The following is a 21,177-nucleotide window of genomic DNA, read 5'->3' as shown; positions in this document are numbered from 1 at the left end:
AAACTTCATGCATATTTTCCATTTTTCTTCTTGTAACCTTCTTTTTCTTTTTTTTTCCTTAACTAATGTGGGCATGACTTTACTTAGTTGGACATCTTGCCAAGCTTCCTTTATACTTATTTACTGTTTTTAATGTATACTCTTTCTTCCTTATGAGAAAATGCTGTCTATAATCCTTTATTTTCTTAATATGTTACAAATAAACATATTCTAAGCTGGTTTTGCCTTTGACCATAATTTAGCTTCACTTGTTCCACATGGTAAATGATTACTGACTGAAATATTTTAAGATTATTTTAGTTTTGTTGAAGTACTAAATTTACATAAATACATTTCTAAATAACACTAAAAGTAGTATTAATTTTTTATTATCCATTCTCCCTTTTCGTCATTAATTGTTTTATAGGTCAGAAATCAGTTGTTTCAATTATCATTCAAATATTATTTTCCTCTTTGTTGACCTCCCATCCTGCTTTTTAACTCATTCTGATTTTGACATACTAAATCTGTGGTTTGACCATAAACAGATAGCTTATTACCATATTGTGCTGTGGACACAGTATGGAATTGCAGACCAATAAAATCCTCTGCTCTTTTTTTAATTAAACTTCTAGCTGGTTATGTTTTCACTATGGAGAAATATTGTGGCACAGTGGGAAAAATAACATTTGTAACTATAAAATTTCAACTTACTTTAGATTATCCTATTTCTCTAGTCAATCAAGATTGTTTTGGAACTTGGATCTGCTATGTCTGCTATACCTGCTAGCTTTGTGTCATCTGCCAATTTGATGAATCACAGCTAAGCATTTATAAAAGTCATTTATAAAAATGTCAAAAATCACAGAGTGAAATGCTCTACTGGAGAAGTCTTTCCAATTAGGATTTGATGTACTCATGAATGAATAAAAAATGATTTATTAAGTACGTTTTACAGTAGCCTCAGAGCCTAAATGATATTTGTGTATGTTCGTGTATCTGTGTGTGTGTGTGTGTGTGTGTGTGTGTGTGTGTGTGTGTGTGTGAGAGAGAGAGAGAGAGAGAGAGAGAGAGAGAGAGAGAGAGAGAGAGAGAGAGATCAAGCTAAAGATTTACCTCATCCAAGGTAATGAAAATTTTGGAGACACAAAATTTAAAAATTATACTAATAGTACTACCTAGCCTATTTTCTTTTTTTTTTTTTTCAAAATCTGTTTTAGTTCATGAGAAATGTCACAAAATCATTTCAGAGTTTATATTGTTTTGCACAGCAAACTGTTAAGAACCACTATTTAAATATCATAATTATCAAGAACTACATGAAGTACCATTCCCTTCCTTCTTAGTGACTGCATAGCTTCCAATAACAAATGCATTGCTGGTAAGAAAATTATTCTGAAAGCATATGACATTGCAAAATGATATCCAAATAATATCCCAATTCTCTTAGTTATTATTTTATTAATATCCTTTATTTTGAAATATCTACCTGGTAACTTAAAAACAACATAAATCCTAGTTATCAAGGGCTTCAAATTATAAATACAGTTACCACTATAGCTATATCTTTGAATGTCCTTGGTAAAGATATCTGAGTTTGGAATACAGAGAATGAAAATTTGACTCATTAATTATAGACTCATACTATTATGTATAAATGTGGCTTATGCTTTAACAGCAAAACTACTAGGAAAAAAGATCAAATTATTGAAAACAGTATTTTGATGGTTTTTATAAAGATTATTAACTAACAGTTTTAAGGAATAAGAAATATTAATGTAATCCTAAGGTAACAACATGATAAATATTTGAAATTTTTATCTGATTTATTCATTAGACCTCACAAAGACAGAACCAAAACAAATGACATTTTGGGACAGACCAATGATGCATTGGATCATAAGATCATGTATTTAAAGCTAGAAATTATTTTTGAGATAATTGAGTCCAACTTGTTCGTTTTCCAGATGAGGAAACTCAAACCCAGAGATATGAAGTGACTTCCACAATGTCAAAACTCTTGTAAGTGTCTAAGGTATTCCTTTAGTTCCTTTTTCTATCAGTGACAGTGGTACTAAGGAGTATTTTGTAGGACTTGATAGTTTTTCTCACAAATTTCCTTTCCATGCTGTGTTTGTAGTTTTAAAATCTTAAGCATTCCAAAGTGTTAGAGGTCATGTAGTCCAACTACCTCATCTTCTAGGTGAGGGACAGAAACAATGATTTTTTCCAAGTATTTAATTACCACGGTAATTGAGTGGTAGATTCTGGACTAAAAGTAGGTCTCCTGATGCCAGGTCCAGGACTACAAAATAATCATGGTTCTGTCCTCCACAAAAAATAACTTGTAATTTCTGAACTATTTATGTTTTTTTTTAATCTATAACCTCTAAAGAGTGACATGTTTGTCCTCCTGGAATTTTATAGAAGCCAATGATTTATGTTTATTCTTTTGTACCCATAATTCAGTCAAATAAATTAAGCATCTTCTATGCAGAAAATCTTTAGAGATTCTCTTTATAATTCCTGGGATGATATAAAGTATGATTGTAAACAGTGGAGGACAAAAGGGGGCAATTGAGAAAGCAGCAAAAACTCCCTTCTTTGACAAAAAAATGCCAGTTTTGATTTTCTGTTGCTCTTGTGGCTGACCTTTGAATCCTAGTTATTGTCTTTGAGAGGATTTAATTTGAAGTAAATTAAAGATATTACAGACTCAATGTGGTAACATATGAACTGATTTGTTAGTTTTTATTTCACTGCTTTAATAAAGTAGTCAGAGCTTTCCTTCATCAGGGAAGTCCTGGGATTTCTTCTCTGCAAGGGTGTGTTCAAAGTTTTAAATAGTTCCTAGGATTAAGGAAAGATGTAATGAAATTGGTGTTTACATCAAAATGATATCATTTGGGAGAGTTCTTTCAGTGGGTAGTTATAATTCAAATTGAAAACTAGTATGCAGCATGATCTTAGTGAAGTAACAGTCCCACAAGCTCTACAACTTTTGGAAGTGCATAAGCAATGTAGTAGATTAAATAGGGAAACTGTAAGTACTCTTCTGGGAGAGTACTGAGGCAAATAGTCAACAAAACTTTAATATCAATATTTTCTGGTGAGTCACTTTCTATCCTCTCCTTAAAAAGTAAATTGGCTGTCTATAGCTGAGGAAAGATTTCCATCAGAATAAAGCATTTTACTAGATGATGGAAGCCAGCTTGGGTGGACAAATGCCTATAATTTTTACTGGATACCCTGAATAGACTCAGCAACTGCAGTAAAATATGAATTCTCCTTAACTGTGGGCTCAAATTGTAGAAGTAAGTAGAAGTATAAAAGAGCAAAATAGTTATTCTGCAGTAATAAGGTTGTGCAGGCAGAGTATATTTTATAATCACCAAGAAAATACTGACACAAAAACACCAATATATATTCACAAGTTTGAGAGCTATTTGATCATCAAAATTTTCTAAAATATATATTTGTTTCAAAATATAAGAAAAGAAAAGCATAAATACTAAATAAATCAATGATAATTCCAGCATTGCATGCATGCATAGTCATACTACATAGATATGCTTAGCATACACAAAAATATATGGATAGATATAAAATGAGAAACAATATAGAATAGCGAATCGGGGATCTGTTCTGTGAGGTCTAGTAAGTCTGGGTTCAAGTCTGCTTGTGTGATCTTGGGTAAATCAGCAAGTCATTAGATCAATGAGGGACCAAGCAATTCTTGATGTTATGGTATGGTACAGAGTAGGTAGTAGTTTGCAATTTATAGAGAACTCCTCAATAGTAGCCTAAAAGATGAAATCATACATCCTGTAGACAGACAGACAGATGATGGATAGATATTTTCATATTTGTATATAAATACAGAAATGCTAAGCCCTACATGTATATGTTACACATGTATATGTATGATATGCATATTGATGTGTAATATATTAATAAAAAAGGACTAGAATTTTATAAGTCAGATATTTGAGATGTGTCAGATTTGGAATATTGTTTACAGTAAAAACAAGGAGAATTGACTACTAAATGAAAATATGTAAAAGAGAGGGCAAATCTCTCCTCTACCCAATCAAGCTTTGGATCCTAGTTAAAGATTCCAGATATTCCAGAAAAAAAAATTTATTCATATATTCTGTAAATTAGATAGTGCCGTTTAAACCCAGAGTTTTTTTATAATATACTCCAAATTATTAAATACATTATAACAATTTATATTTATAAATTCCTTATCTCCATAAGCACATAAGTAATTAAAACTAAAAGTAATATTTTTCTTTGTATTTCATCACATTCTAATCTACATTCTTTTTTTCAGTTATCCAAATCACAAGGATTAATCTGGCTACCTGGCTTAAAGGAACAGTCTTCCTTTTGCATCATTCCTTTTAGAAGGAGCTGGCCAAAAGCCATGACAATTTTAATTATATGGCAGCTAGTCATCTAAAATGATCATAGTGAATGGTTTTTTTAAAAAAGTAATTATGGGTATTTTTTGCTAGAACTTCTTTTAAAATGATTGAATTAATAACAATATTCAAGTACAGTTCACTTTCTTTGCTTTATTCCTTTCTATTTAATAGGACTCTGTGTCATAAAGAGTTTGGCAAAGCATTTTTTTCTTCATTTCTTTAGATTAATTTGCATAGTATAAGCATTGTTTTGTTTCTGAATATTCTTCCAAAGGAATTTATCATATTTTACAACATACTTTTGATTGCCTTCTCTTATGCCAACCTCTGCATTGATATAATTACAAATTAAAGAACATATGGATTTAATTTGAAGAATGTCATACATTTTCCCATCTAGTTTATCTACCTTTTCATCCTTTCCTATTCTAATTCCTTTGATTCCTTTTTCTTCTCTTATTGCTTGTTTTGTTTGGGGTTTTTTATGAAATAAATTTTATTTCAAAGAAATATGTAGTATATTTTTATATGTATATATATGTACACAATATAAATACCCATACACACATATACACACATACACATACATGTATGTCCATCATTCACACAGTTGGAAATCTATGTCCCCTGGTAAAACAAGATGTGTGTGGGTGTGTGGGTGTTGTTATATGTTTATATACACAACATCTTATTTTACCAGGGGCATAGATTTTGTTTTTTTATTGAATAGAATTTTATTTTCCAAAATATATGTAAAAACAAATTTTAACATCATTTAAAAAAAATTGTGTTCCAACTTCTCTTCCTCCTCCATTCCCACCCCCCACCCACTAGAACTCAAGCATTTCCACTGTGCCACCTAACTAACCCATGATGACATCTTTAAAATAGTGGTGAAGTGTAGGAGAAATAGACTGGGAGAGGGAGAAGGGGAGAGATAGTCTGGGGAGAGGTAGTTCACATGAAGGAAACAAGAAAAAAGCTTATGGAGGGGAGGGGAAGAGGGGGAAGGAATTGAGGAGTGAGTGAACCTCAATATCATCAGAATTAGCTCAAAGAAGGACTAGCATATATACTCAAGTAGGTATAGTAATATATTTTTGCCCTGAGAGAGGGGAGAGGGATAACAGTGGCGGGGAGGGGGGGGGGAGGGGAAGGAGGGAAGGACAGATTGGAGGAAGAGAGCAGTAAAAAGCAAAACACTTGAGGAAGGTAAAGATGTTCTGCATAACTGCACAAGTATGACATATTGAATTTCTTGATTTCATAGGGAGGGTGGAGGAGGGAGGGAGGAAGAAAATTTAGAACACAGAATTAGCTCAAAGACCTTAAACTCATCAGAGTGGGCTCATGGAGGTAATAACATTCACACCCATTTAACCCTACAGGAAATTATGGGGGGAAGAGGATAAGGAAAGAAGGGTGAAAAAAAAAGGAGTGCAGAGCAGGGGAGAGTATAGTCAAAAGTAAAACACTTTTGAGAAGGAATAGGTAAAAAGAAGATAGGGTAAATGGCATGGTAAGGGAGTGGGATGGAGGAAAATAGTTATGGTTATTGATTGTAATGGCAAAACATATGGTACCTTCTTTGCTGGGCTATTATGAAGAAAATTCTCTGTCAAGCCTAAGGTACTATATACAGGTTATGATGAACAGGATACTATCAGAAAAACCTGGAAAGACCTACATGAACTGAAGCAGAGTGAAATATACTTTATGAAAAAGAACAGCAATAGTGGGGGATGATCTGCTGGGAAGCATGTGGTTATTTTCAGCAAGGCAATGATTCAATATAACCCTGAAGGACTTATGAAAATGGCAACCCATATACAGAGAAAGAACTGATATTATCTGAAAACAGATGGAAACACATTTTTTTCATTTTTTTTCTCTTTAACAATTCCTCAATCTGAAGTTTTAGGGTTTTTTGACTATTTTCTCTCATAGCCTAGCTAATGTGGGAATGTTTTCTTCTATTATTGCTAAGGCTACTTTTTTTTCAGGTCAATGAGGGTAAAGTTACTTGCCCCAGGCCACATAGCTAGTAAGTGTCAAGTGACTGAGGCCAGAATTGGACTAAGGTCCTCCTGAATTCAGGGCTAGTGCTTTATACACTGCACTACCTAGGTGCCCCAAGGTTAACATTTCTAGTACAATATTAAATAATAGAGGTGATAATGGACATCCCAGTTTCACCCCTGATCTTATTGGAAAAGCCTCTAACTATCCCCATTACAATATTTGCTGATGTTTTTAAGTAGATGCTTCTCTATTAATTTTTTGTTTGTTTGTTGTTTTGTGTTTGGGGCAAAGGGGGTTAAGTGATTTGCCCAGGTCACATAGCTAGTAAGTGTCAAGTTTCTGAGGCTGATTGAACTCAGGTCCTCCGAATGCAGGGCTGGTGCTTTATCCACTGTGCCACCTAGCTGCCCCCTATGCTCCTTATTATTTTAAGTAAAGCTCCACTTGTTCCTATGTTCACTAGTGTTTTTAATAGCAATGAGTTCTGTATTTTGCCAAAAGTATTCTCTGCATCTATGAAGATATTCATATGATTTTGGTTAATTTTGTTATAGATATGGTAAAAATCCCACTGGACAGAGTGTACTATCCTGATGATGAATTTTCAAAATTTCCTTGCTAATATTTTATTTAAGATTATTTCATCACTATCCATTAGGGAAATTGGTCTATAATTTTCTTTCTCTGTTTTGCCTCTGGCTGGTTTAGGTATCAACACCATATTTGTGTCATAAAAAGATTAGGTAGAACTTCATCACTAATTTTTTCCAAATAATTTGTATAGTATTGGAATAATTTTTTTTTAAATTTCTGGTTTAATTCACTTGTAAACCCATCCGGTCCTAGAAACTTTTTCTTAGGCAGTTCATTGATGGCTTCTTCAATTTCTTATTTCTAAAATGGGCTTATTTAAAGATGTTATTTCCTCTACTGTTAATCTAGGTACTTTATATCTTTTTGTAAATACTCATCCATTTCAATTAAATTGTCAGACGTCATACAGTTGGGAAAGATTTCTCCTAGTTATCGCTTTAATTTCCCCTTCAATGGTGATGAATTAACCCCTTTCATTTTTGATACTGGTAATTTGGTTTTCTTCTTTCTTTTGTTTTTTAATCAAATTAACCAAAGGTTTATCTATTTTATTGATTTTTTCATAAAAAACGTCTTAGTTTTATTTATTAATTATATAGTTTTCTTCCATCAATTTTATTAATCTCTCCTTTGATTTTCAGAATTTCTAATTTAGTATTTTATTGGGATATTTAATTTGGGGGTTTTTTTTAGCTTTTTTAGTTGCATGCCCAATTCATTGATCTCCTCTTTTTCTGGTTTGTTCATGTAAGCATTTAGAAATATAAAATTTCCCCTAGGAACTAGGTTTTGGTATGTTGTCTCATTATTGTAATTCTGTTAGATGAAGTTATTGATTGTTTCTATGATTTGTTTGACCCACTCATTCTTTAGAATGAGATTATTTAGTTTCCAATTAATTTTCAGTCTATTGATGGCTCTTTTTACATGTAATTTTTGCTGTATCATGATCTGAGAAGGATGCACTTACTATTTTTGCCTTTCTACATTTGACTGTGAGGTTTTTGTGCTTTAATACATAGTCAATTTTTGTGTATGTGCTATGTACCACTGAGAAAAAGGTATATTTCTTTCTATTCCCATTCAATTTCCTCCAGATGTCTATTATGTCTAATTTTTCTAAAATTACAGTCACCTCCTTCTTTCTTATTTATTTTATAGTTACATTAATCTAGTTCTGAGAGGTGAAGGTTAAGGTTCCCCACTAGGATAGTTTTACTGTCTATTTCCTCTTGTAACTCATTTAACTTTTCCTCTAAGTATTTGAATATGATACCAGTTGTTGCATATATGTTTATATATATTGATACATAGGCACGTTAATGATATCATCAATGTCTCAAAACTTGTTCCTGACCAAAACCATATTTAAATCATAATAAGAGAATATTGGGAGCTCAAAGGAATACAGTAGAGTAATAAAAATTTAATTTTAGAGCTGGAAAGGAGCTTAGAGACCACTATGTCCAAGCTCTTCATCTTAAAGATGAGGAATCTATAGCACAAATAAGGTAAATGCTTTTCCCAAAATCACATATTGAGGAAATATGTAAGGCAGGATTAGTTCCTGGGCAATCTCGAATTACATTTACATTTTCCCAATGCATAGTTTCTCTTCCACAAATTCTAATTTCTTTCAGTAACTGTTTCTGGTTCTAATTTCCAAGCCATTAACCTATTAATTCTTTCAGGTCTTCAGAAGCAGCTGCTAACAAATTATAGTTTGAAAGTTTCATCCTCATCAAATCTGAAGTTGTAAATTCCCTACATTAAAGTTCTTTTCTTTAGAGTATATCTGTTTTCCTCTAGGAAATTGAAATATAGGGCTATTTACAAATTTTTCTTCCCTGCTATGTTAGAAATATATCAAGTACACAGAATCCAGCTTACATTAGAGTTCAATAAGTAGCAGAATAAACTGGGCTGGGGGGTTATTATGCTGTAAGTAATGGGAATAACTTAAAATCACTAGGCCTTATACCTATTATTATGGAAACAATGGGTGCATCTTTTTTTTTTTTTAACTAGACACAAGGTGAAGCTATGCAACATGGTACCTATCAAGCTGTGTTTGCTTTTTGAGAAAATATTTTATAAAAACAAGTGTGAAAGCTAAGAGGTTTGAGGTCTATTACTTTGCCTTATTTTTCTCTCAGCAAGACAGTATCATTTTGTATTGGGTAAATCAAAAATGGATAATTCATAAATTCTGAAAGTAGGGAGCCTATATAAATTGTGAAATTCATCCCGCAAAATTGTAAGAATCTTAATTATATGCTTCAAAAATTCAACAACCATTTATAAAGTGCCTACTTTGTACAGTGCATTGTGTATGGTGCTATGCATATGGAAAGAGAAAAGTTGCATAGCTACTCTGCTCTCAAAGTTTATACACATCCAGAGGAGAGAGAAGGAAGTAAGTTTTCTATGTATACTTATTATCAGTTCCAAAAGTGATCTAAATGTAAGGTAAACTGTAAGCTACTGCAAAACTAAGGATTAATGGGGCAGCCTAGGTGACTTAGTAGATAAAGCACAGTCCCTGGATTCAGGAGGTACAGAGTTTATATCCGGCCTCAGACCACTAGATACGTACTTGATGTAGTGACCCTGGGCAATTCACGATATACCCTAAATATTGCCCCCCCCCCATAAAAAGCGATAAAGTAAGGATTGTTTGTTTTGTTTTGTTTTGTTTGTTTTGTTTGTTCTTTGCATACCATCTGTAAGCTATGTGCTCAGTAGATAGAAGGTACAGCTGGGTATTAAAGACCATGAGTTCAAATGTGGCCTCAGACAGTTTACCTAGCTCTTTGTCATTTGAGTAAATCACCTCAACTTCTCTGTGCATTTTATTTCAACTGTAAAATCATCATAAAATAGCACATAACTTCTATGATTTTTGTGAGGATATAATGAGATAATATTTGTAAATCACTTAGCATGACATTGTAAATGTTACCTATTATTATTGTCTAGCACAGCTGTCTATGCATAGTAAGAACATATTTATTTGGTGAATTGAATAGATAAATAGGTCAAACAAGACTGAATGTAAGATTAGATTGGGAGAAATAAATTTTACATGAAGGATGAATGTAGGATTCATGGAAGAATGATATCTAAAATAGTTTGTGAAAGAAAAAAATGAATATCAACAGATTTCTGGCATAGGAGAGAGGCAGAGCAATTGTCACAGTGTGTAAAAGGGAAAATGACATAATTGAAGAGATATAGAATAATTTAATTTCACTGTAATATAAAGTGCACCTGATATATCTGTAGATATCATGAATAACAAAGTGCTTTTTCAAATATCCTTTATATCCCAAGTTCATAGTTTTGAGATTTCACTAACATAGAAATTTTCAAATAATATGATTTTCTTTTTAAATGTAAATCAAGTATAATATGGGTAAGTTTTCTAAATTAAAAGAGCTTATAAGACTCTGGAAATAAGATGACATGTAGAACTTTGATGATGTCTTTATTCCTAGCTTACTGTACTATAGAGATTTTGAGGAATTTCTCCTTGGGTGAGAACTGAAACTATCTCTAAATTGAGGTGAGTTACCTCACTCCTGATGGAAAAGCTCCTTCAATTTGTATTTCACATATATTATATTTGTATTTAATATATATATATAATATTTTTGTATTTTTGTATATATTCACAAAGTATAATTTATTTGATTTCTCTTTTTCTATCAACTTGAATAAAGGGATTTCTTTTTGCTTTAAAAAAAGTTTATAACATCAGAAAGGGGCACTAAAGAGTTGGTTAAGTGTTTTATTGTTGCCTTTTATTTTTTAATTAAAGTAATTTTCAGATATTGATGACATATCCTCTCTCTACTACCCTTCCAAAACTGAACCTTCCTGTACCAAAAAGGTTTTATTTGTTATGAAGCAGGATCACAGTCATGGCATTTTGAAATATATTAAGGATCTATTTCAGTCCTAAGGATTCTATGGATTCTGGACATCTCCCTAACAAAGAATAAAATTCTGACTAGTTAGAATAATAAAATGACTTTGCATATTTTTCATTATTATGTAATAGTTTCTTTACAACTAGGGATGTGGCCCTTGTTCTTTTTTGAAGATTGATTAGATTCCTTAATTAGAACATGTAGATGTTTCAAACTGAGTTTTACTTATATAGCCCATTTAAATTCAGTGGCATCTTCCTCCCATCTTTCACTAGCACCAATAATATGAGTTCCCAGAACTTGAATAACAACCTCTTCCCTTTAGGGTTCTAGGAATATTCTTATGGGGTCAAGACTGAATCTCTAATGATTTTGCCTCAAACTCCCACCAGTTTAGTATAATATCTCCAAGATTACCACTTGAGAATCAATCTACTTTGGCATTATTAGTTAGTTTTTATCCATGCACATTTAATAAGGTAGTACTAGAATAACAATTGGTATACATCATCACTCACCCCAAGCATCTGTGACATTCTTTTCCACAAGTACCTATTTTTCCAGAAAAAAAAAATCAGGCTAAAATTTAGACTATGAGGGGCAAAGAGGGAGCCTACAGAATCTGAATGCTAGAAATCCTTTCATTCTGTATGTGGAGTGCTCATGAAGTTCTCACTTGCCATAGTGTAACCCCTTGGTGGACTTGGTGTCTTCTGTTACTATAAGCACTGATTCAGTGATACTGTTTTGAATACACATTGGGAATATGGAAACCATATTGTTTTCCCAGGGCTACACTAGTACCCCTAGTACCCAGGACACTAGTAGAAAGATGAGAAGATTTAGCATCCTTTAGAGCCTTTGAAGCTTACAAAATCCTTTTCTGTTCAAACATGAGGGGAAAGAGATTTGGCCAAAGCTAAAGCCTCTCCTCCTTGCCTCCAAGAGATTGCTGCACAGACACATAGCATGCTATAATTTCTATTCAAATACCTTCCTCTTATCAAGTTGCTTTATAATATATAGACCACTCATAGAGGCATGACTAAATTTCAAAGACTATTGAAATAGATGTCACTTTTTTAGAATTGTTTAAGTCAAGACAATTATCTAGATTTCAAGTAAGGGTATAGATCTTTGCCCTCTGTATACTTCACAAGGCTTTTGTGATTCTTGTATGAAAAAGAAACAATTATCATAAATGATGACTCTGAAGGAAAGGTTTTAGATAAGGAGGAAGTATGTCAAGAAATTTTGGGGGGTTTACTAAGAAATATTAGAATATTTAAAATCACATCTACTTATCTCACTTCATAGAGCTCCATATCCTTCACTAGATTATTTGTTTTAGAATAAGCTGTATGTGCCTTGTAATTAAAACTATTATTTAGTATTTATGTTGTATGCAGTGTGTTTAGTATAACAAAATGACACAGTACCAGCCTTCGAGTTGCTTACCCAAAAGACTAGATATGACTAAACAAATAAGACAAAAAAAAATACATGTTGTGGGAATAGTTGTTTTAATAAAAAAGCATTTATCTTGGGCTTAGTATTTTCAAAGAGTTCTTCTCTTTGTTTACTCATAATACTATGGAGCTATGGAACTCATTATTCCTCATTTTTTTCAGCAAAGAAAGCTAAGATGTTGTCTAGTATAGTGGAAACAGCCTCAGGCTTAAAAAAGAAAAGAATGAGATTTGAATGTATGATTGGCCAATGATATTACTTCAAGGTACTTTACCTCTCTGGGCCTAATTTCATTGAGAAATTAAGGATATGAAATAAAAGATGTTTTAGGTTTTCTTCAGGTATTATGTATGATGGGGTTACACCAGGTTATCATTAAATAAAGACTGGCTCTCTATTCATTATGCCATTCTGCTAATACAAATATTAAAAACTGCTATCGGTTAGTAGCATTATTTTCCCAATAGGGAAACCAATTATCATTCAAAAATATTTCCTGTGGGTTTTATCTGTTTGTTTGTTTGTTTTTCCTTGAAGCGAAAGCAGTTGGGCATATATATTTAAAGCTATAAAATGAAAGATGGTGAATGAAATAGAAAAGTGTAGCACATAATTTCTGGACTAATCCTCCAAACCCCCAATAATATTAAAATATAGAATCCCCAGAGAAAGGATGGTACATCCCTCCATGGCTCTATAGTTAGTGTTAGGGATTGTTTTACTAATGCTATAGTTCAATCCCCTGTAAGGGCTAAAATTCTAACTAGTCTGTTTAAAATAACTAATGCATGGTCACCAATAAATTATAAGCTTTAGCAAGAGTTAGACTTTTAAGCATTTATTAAGGAGAATAAGAATTTGGTAAGGAGAGAAAGAACAGCCTAAATTCATCTATCTATTAAGGGGAGAGAGCATTCCTAGCTCCACTCTCAACCAGAGTCCTGACAAAAGAGAGAGCAGGAACGCCAGTCTCGCCCCCTCTTCCTCCCAGAAGCAAATGTCACTTCCTGATGCCAAAGAGCCACATGTCTTGCCCTCAGATGCCTTCTCCTCATGGTGGAGCATCCTGCAATAAGTCTCCAGTAGGTGCTGTCATTCCAATCATTACACCTCCAATGTTATGCTTATGGATGATTACAGTCAGTGATATCAATTAGTCAATTTTATATTTGAAAGAAATATAGATAGTAGAAAGAAACATAAGATAGTAGAGTTAGAACAGCTGACATAAAAGAACTCCAGCCCTTAAGACCCATGGCACATTTCTGTATAGAAAATAGAACACACTGGGCTCAAACTTAGAGAACACTTCATGATGAAACAGTAAAAGTCCTTGAAAATCCCTTACTGGAGTCTTCAAAATTCCCCATATGGGTTGATATAGTTTTCTACTTTTTTGTGTTATTTCCGGATCAATTAATCTGTCTCTACCGTTTCTTGCATGCAATGCTTTAAAAATGTATGTCTTGATTTACCAAATTGCTCATCTCCAAAGTAAGATGAACAGGAGATAAATGAAAAATGCAGATAATGGTGGCCACGTTTCTGAGAGTAGCAGTAGGTATCTAATATTGACTGGCCCTAGAGTTAGTAATAATGGTTCAATCCATGAGAAGTCCATGAAAAGGATGAACCATCAAACATGACAGAGTTTGATTGGAGAACATCTCTTATCTGATAGACAACCTCATACTGAGAGTGGTATAGAGGCTTATATAAGAACTAAAGAGTCAGGGGAGTGGGCAGAGCCAATATAGCGGAGGAAAGGAAGTGACTTACCTGAGCTCTCCCCCAAACCCCTCCAAATACCTTCAAATAATGTCATAAGCTAAATACTGGATCAGCAGAACCCACAACAATACAGGGTAAAATCATTTTCCAGTCAAAGACAACTTAGAAGATCAGCAGGAGAGGTCTGTTGTACCCAAGTGAGAATGGAGCACATCTCAGCATAGGCCATGCCAGTGCAGACCCAGCCTTAGCAAATCAGGAGCAGACCTCATTAGCCTCTTCATTAGCAGTGGAAGTAGGTGCTTCTGGAATTCAGCCCACAGATGGTAAGGGGCTATAGGAGTTGGCCAGAGGTAGAATACAGGGATGTCTGATATCCCAGTCAAAATTTTGGGGGGTGGTCCCAGGTGCGAGAGGAGCACAAGAACACCAGAGCTTGCAGGCATAGTGAAGCAAGATTCCCTTCATAGTTCCAAGGCAGAAAAACAGGACTGTGGTTGCATGCAGACCAGAGCACAGGTCAAGAGAGTGGTCAACATTCCTCTCCTTAAATCATAAAATATTAGAAAAGCTGAAGACTTACAAATACCTAGAAGCATCTCTGCAAACAGCTGCTCAAATCCCTTGAAGCTTGGGACAATGCACCCTCCACCCTGGAAGCAGTGTCTCACTTTAACAAAGAGTTAAAAGTCAAGAAATAGGCTTAAAAAATGAGCAAACAGAAAAAAAAAATGCTTGCCCTCTTATGAGAAGTTTCCTATGGTGACAGGAAATCTAAATACACCCTCAGAAGAAGTTAGGAAAGTCAAAGGCTCCTACACATCCAAATGCTTCCAACAAAAATATGAATAGGTCACAGGGCCATAGAAACTTGCATAAAGGAATTGATAATAAAGTAAGAATGAAAGAGAAATGGGAGAGTGATGGAAGAAAATCATGAGAAAAACTAAGTCCACAGCTTAAAAAAGCCAAACTGACCAAATGGAAAAGGAGATACAAAAGTTCTCTGAAGAAAATAACTCCTTAAAAATTAATATTAAGCAAAATATAAGCTAATGAGTTCATGAGAAATCAAGAAACAATAAGGCAAAACCAAAAGATATAAAAAAAAAGAAGGCAATGTGAATTATCTTATTGGAAAAAAACACCTAACTTGAAAAATAGATCCAGTGGGAAATAATTTGAAAATTATTGGACTAATTTAAAGCTTATGATAATAAGAGCCTTGAAATGATCTTCCAAGAAATTATATGGGGAAATTGCCCTGATATTCTCGAACACAAAGGCAAAATAGAAATTGAGAGAATCCATCGATTACCACCTGAAAGAGAACCCAAAGAAAAAACTTCCAGGAACATTAGGGCCAAATTTCAGAGCTCCCAAGTCAAGGAGAAAATATTGAAAGCAACCAGAAAGGAAAAATTCAAATATTGTGGAGCCATAGCCAGGATAACACAAGACTTAGCAGGTTCTACATTAAAGGATTTGAGGGCTTGGATTATGATATTCTGAAGGGGAAAAGAACTGGGATTAAAACCAAGAATCATCTACACAGAAAAACTGAGTATAATTTTTTAGGGGAAAAATGGAAATTCAATTTAAGAGAGTACTTTCTTACACTCTTAATGAAAAGACCTCAGCTGATTAGAAAATATGATTTTTGAATACAAGAGACTAGGGAAGCATAAAAAAGGTAAACAAGAAAAAGAATTCATAAGATTTATTAAAAGTTTAAAATGTTTATATTCTTATATAGGAAGAAGATACTTATAACTCATGAGAACTTTCTCATTATTAGTGCAGCTGAATGGACAGAGGGCACAGGTGTGAGTGGAATATAAAGGGATGATATCTTTAACAACTAAATTTAAGGGGTGAAAAGAAAGCACTGGGAGAATGGCAAAGGGAGACTTTGAATGGAGTAAAGTGTCTTACATAAAAGAAACGAAAAATATGATACAGTGGAGGGGAATGTGGAGGAGGGGCAGAGGAGTGAATGAACTTTACTCTCATCAGAATTGGGTCAAAGAGGGAATAACCTAAACACTCAGTTGGGTATAGTAATCTATCTTTCCTTGCAGGAAAGTAGGAGGGGAAGGAGATAAGGGGAGAAATGATAGAAGGGAGAGCATATTGGGGGAGGGGGCAGGCAGAAGGAAAATATTTTTGAGGAGGGCAGGGTAAAAGAAGATAGAAAAGAGAGTATGTGTCATGGGGAGGGAAGAAGAAGGAGGTAAATACAGTTAGCAATAGTAACTGAGAAAAAAATTGAAGCAATTTTGCTGACAGGCCTCATTTCTCAAACACATAGAGAACTGCATTAAATTTGTTAAATAGGAGGCCATTTGGGGAAGCTAGGTGGTGCAGTAGATAAAGCAACAGCCCTGATTCAGGAGGACCTGAGGTTCAAATGTGACTTCAGACACTTGACACTTACTAGCTGTGTGACCCATGGACAAGTCACTTAACCTTCATTGACCTGCAAAAAAATTAATTAAATTAAATAAAAAAATAAAAAATAATGATCCTTTCCCCAGTTGATAGATGATCAAAAGATATGAAGTTTTTCAAGATGAAATAAAGGTACTATATGCCACATGAAAAAATGCTCTAATTTAAACATTCTGTAAGAGCAGTTGGAGCTATGATGAAAGGGCTATAAAACTATGCATACTCTTTGACCTTCTAATACCACTACTATGTGTGTATCCAAAAGGAAATAAAAAAACAAAAAGTTCAATTCAACATTGAGGAGATGCCTATCAATTGAGGAATGACTGAATAATTTGTAGAAAGAGATTATGATGGAGCACTATTGTGCGATAAGAAATGATGAGCAGGATGCTATCAGAAAAACCTAGAAAGACTTACATGAGCTGATACAAAAAGGAAATGTGCTGTATCCAAAGTGTCAAGAATATTGTAAGATGGGGCAGCCAGGTGGCACAGCGGATAGAGCACCGGCCCTGGAGTCAGGAGTACCTGAGTTCAAATCCGGCCTCAGACACTTAACACTTACTAGCTGTGTGACCCTGGGCAAGTCACTTAACCCCAATTGCCTCACTTAAAAAAAAAAAGAATATTGTAAGATGATTAACTATGAATGACTTGGCTATTCTCCACAATGTAATGATCCAAGACAACTCTGAAGGACATAAAAAATCCATTCCATCTCCAGAGAAAGATCTGATGGTCTCTGAATGCAAATTGAAGCATATATTTTTCAGTTTCTTTTTATTAAGCTTTTGTGTGTGCTTTTTTATTTTACAACCTGACTAATGTGGAAATGTTTTGCATGCCTACATATATATATATATAAAACTTACAAAAAATTAAAAGGCCGATGGAAATACAAACATTTGAGGTATACTCCTATATTAGTCACTAACAGAATTAACTCTATTACCTTACAATGACAATTCTCAGTTCCTAAGCTTTGTCATCTGGAAAATGAGGGAATTTTATTACATTGTTTTTTCTAATTTTGCAATGCATGTATTTATCTTCCCCTCCACCATGTTTCTTCAGGAGGAATTTCCTTCCATTTTAAATTGAAAAACAATTCTATTCTTTATTTCCCAATCTCATAATCATCTGCAAATTTTTACAGCAGATATAGGAGAAATATAATATATTTTATTGAGTAATTAATCATGCATGTTATTCAACATCTCAGACCTTTGTTTTATATTTAAATGAAAGCATACCATTATTCTAGAATTTAATACAAATGATTATGGAAAGTCACTGCACATTTTACTTCTAATTAAAATTTTCTCTCTGCTTCTTTAAACCATTCCTATAGACTTGGAATCAGGCCAAAAACTAGTTTCTCTTCTCCATTCTACCATTACAAATCTCTAAGATTAAGTATCAATGGTTGTGAACAATGAAGGCTTAACCATGATGGTCTTGCTAGAGAAAAAAGTTAAACAAGAATATGTTCTATATAGTTTTCTTAGGTGAGAGATGAAAAATTGATGTGGTAGAACACACCTATAAGGACATATAAGGGATAAAAATATTCCAGGAAAAAAATAAGCTACTATACAAATTGCCCGCTTTTGCTTATAAATTCCAGTCAAAAGCATCCTTTCCTCTGCTCTTTCCCAGTCTGGAGAGATTCAACCAAGACCATGGGCAGAATACAATTAAATTAATATCCAAAAATACAAAAAAAACCCCAAACACATCTTTTGTCCACTCAATTTCTAATAATGAAATAGTTTTGGTGCCCGTAAACCTGAAAACTATGAATTGAATTGAGTTCAATATTTCTAATAGCAATCCAATTAAGATATAACAAAATTGGTGCTTTATACAATGATTACATTACTTAACTTCATTCGACTTCGGTTCTCCCCTGCCCAATTTTTTGTTGTTTTGTTCTGTAGCTATACAATGATATACAGACAATAAACTAAGAGAAGTATGTGGGTTATTCTTCCAGGAACAACAAGAGATATTTCCTTTGAGCAAGTTTCAAGCCATACCAAACAAAAATAAACATACAATAATTTAAGGATGTAGATATTGGGAGAAGAGAAGGCAATTAATTATTGGAGAAAACAAACTGGATTGGAGGGAGAGAGAGTATTATTTGCAGTAAATCAGTTGAACAGCAGGTTGTAGCCTCTTGAATGTGAAACCATTTAGTACTCGTGCCTTCATTTTTAATGGCTGTTTCATAAACTACTACACACATTTGAGGCAATGAAATCATGGCACTTCATTTTCCCCATTAAAATGCTTTTTCTGGGGGCGCTGGGTGGCACAGTGGATAGAGCACCAACTGTGGAGTCAGGAGGACATGAGTTCAAATCCAGCCCTAGACATTTGACACTTACTGGCTGTGTGACCCCTGGGCAAGTACTTAACCCCAATCTGCCTCACCCCCCCAAAAAAATATTAAAAACAAAACAAAAACCCCTGCTTTTTCCATAATAAATTCTATTCAAAGCAATTTTAATAATTATCTTAACATATGACCCTTATCTATTGAATACTTTTTGTCCTTTCAACACATTTGCTTTGGACATATTTTTAAAGGGATGAAGGTACAATAAGTAAATGAACATCAATCTAATTAGGTATATTGATTTAATGGATAATAACAACAGAATGTCATTTGGAATATTTTTCTTTTTTAATACATCCTATAAATAATTTATAAAGCAAGTAGAAAGATATCTTATAGAAATCATAGATTCAAAGACGACGTAAACCATAATGAATAACATTTCCATAGATTAAATGACAGTTGGGATACCAATTAGCATAGACTTCATTAGCATTTTAATATGTGTGAATAATTGATAAATTCATGAAGTTGGGTATAAAAGTCTCACTCACTCATTAAGTGACATGAAGTTGCCAACCAATATTGTGAGATGCTATTCTATTTTTAATTTGTTTGTTGCAGTTTTCAGAATATCACTTCTCATCAGTGGACTATACATTTTGATATGAGGTGCTGGGGGCATGGAGAGGGAGTGCACTAAAATGTGGTCTTGAAGTAAGAAATAAAATACAAATTAAGGGAAGCATTAAACAGGACTTAGATTTGTTCTGAATGTTAGGTAGTGCTACTTGACTGATTGAGAATGTAATGCAGAAGCAACTTATAGAACAAGAATATCTGAGCAAAAGGATATTTTTTCCTGGATGAATTCAATATAGGGTGCTTAGAATTTATTTTAAAGTGAAGGAATTGTCCTAATTACTTTTTAACCTATGTGATTTACTTTATGTTTTCTTTATTATTTCAAACAGTCTCTTCACAAACACAAAAGAACATCAGTTTACTTTTTTTTCTCCTTTATCAGTAAAGATTTCTGTTGTCAGTCATTTAGCACCAGGTAAAACAGAACTACATGTGAGTAAATAGATTGTTCATTTTTTTCAAGTAGTTGGTATGGCATGCCTTAGTCACCTCTATTTTTAGTGCTTCTTTTTTTTACTTTTTAGTTTAGAAATATGTCAAAATTTACTATATTATCATTTTTCAACAGTCTATAACAATTGCTTTATAAAGGGCATGAGAAATAGATTTGAGTCTAAATGAATACCTTTGCACAAGTAAAACACAGTTGAGATCTTTCCTGAATGATTCAAGATTTAAAAAATCTAGACTTCAGGGACAGCTAGGTGGCTCAGTGGATAGAGCACTGGCCCTGGAGTCAGAGAACCTGAGTTCAAATCCAGCCTCAGACACTTGACACTTACTAGCTGTGTGACCCTGGGCAAGTCATTTAACCCCAATTGCCTCACCAAAAAAAAAAAAAAAAGATGGTTTCACGAAAATTTTGTTTCTTTATTTTTATCAAAACAGATGTGTTAGGATTTGAAAGTAGAAACTTCTTACTATGAAGACTGAGATGTGCACAGCTGAATGGATTCTCAGCAGTCTTCTCACAATTCCCTCTCTGCTTCTCTAAAGGAGAGTTGTCTCAATTCATCATTTCTTTTACTTTCAATCTTTCAATATTATTTTCATCTTTCTACATTCCATTGTTTTTAGTTCCCCTTAAGCTTTCTTTAGCTAGGTAAGCAACAATCATTTTTTTAGCACTTATTAGAAAAGGGGGAGGGAAAAAAAATAGTTACACTTTCATTTAAGTATGGCTTCATAGCTGTGCTTTTTACTTTTATTTCTTTTTTTCCATGACATATCATTAAAATATTGAACGTAGTGTCCTTTTGAATCCAAATAGAATCAGAAAGCGATCTAAAGGTTTTCTCCTTTGATGGGATCTCTTCCTCCAGGATTCTGCTGAGAAGGAAAATACAATAGCAAAAGCTCTAGAAGACCTAAAGGCCAACTTCTACTGTGAACTCTGTGACAAACAGTACTACAAACATCAGGAGTTTGACAATCATATTAATTCATATGACCATGCTCACAGCAGGTGAGTAACAGATGTAAGAGGCTAAACAAATATTCTAAAAATATTTAATGTTTCAAAACGTTGGTAATATCTTGTTCTACGCGACTGGACTTCTAAGATATATACACATAT

At 33.6% G+C, this 21,177-nt stretch overlaps 1 protein-coding gene across 3 annotated transcripts in view; it reads left to right on the top strand.

The window, feature by feature from the left end:
• The window catches only part of ZNF804A (zinc finger protein 804A), a 420,892-nt gene that overhangs the window by 312,528 nt on the left and 87,187 nt on the right, over window positions 1-21,177 (top strand). The window contains exon 2 of one of the 3 annotated variants that reach the window (XM_043990664.1): window positions 20,924-21,062. The exons of 1 other annotated variant lie outside the window; for it this stretch is intronic. In XM_043990664.1, the coding sequence (XP_043846599.1) occupies window positions 20,924-21,062 (139 nt within the window). Of the gene's footprint in view, window positions 1-20,923; window positions 21,067-21,177 lie in introns of all 3 variants that reach the window. One more of the 3 variants, XM_043990663.1, reaches the window with a different exon arrangement.

The sequence above is a fragment of the Dromiciops gliroides genome, chromosome 3 (genome assembly GCF_019393635.1).
Source record: "Dromiciops gliroides isolate mDroGli1 chromosome 3, mDroGli1.pri, whole genome shotgun sequence".
Classification (NCBI taxonomy): domain Eukaryota; kingdom Metazoa; phylum Chordata; class Mammalia; order Microbiotheria; family Microbiotheriidae; genus Dromiciops; species Dromiciops gliroides.
The sequence above is the reverse complement of the archived record's forward strand: the minus strand, read 5'-3'. Positions and strand labels throughout refer to the sequence as shown.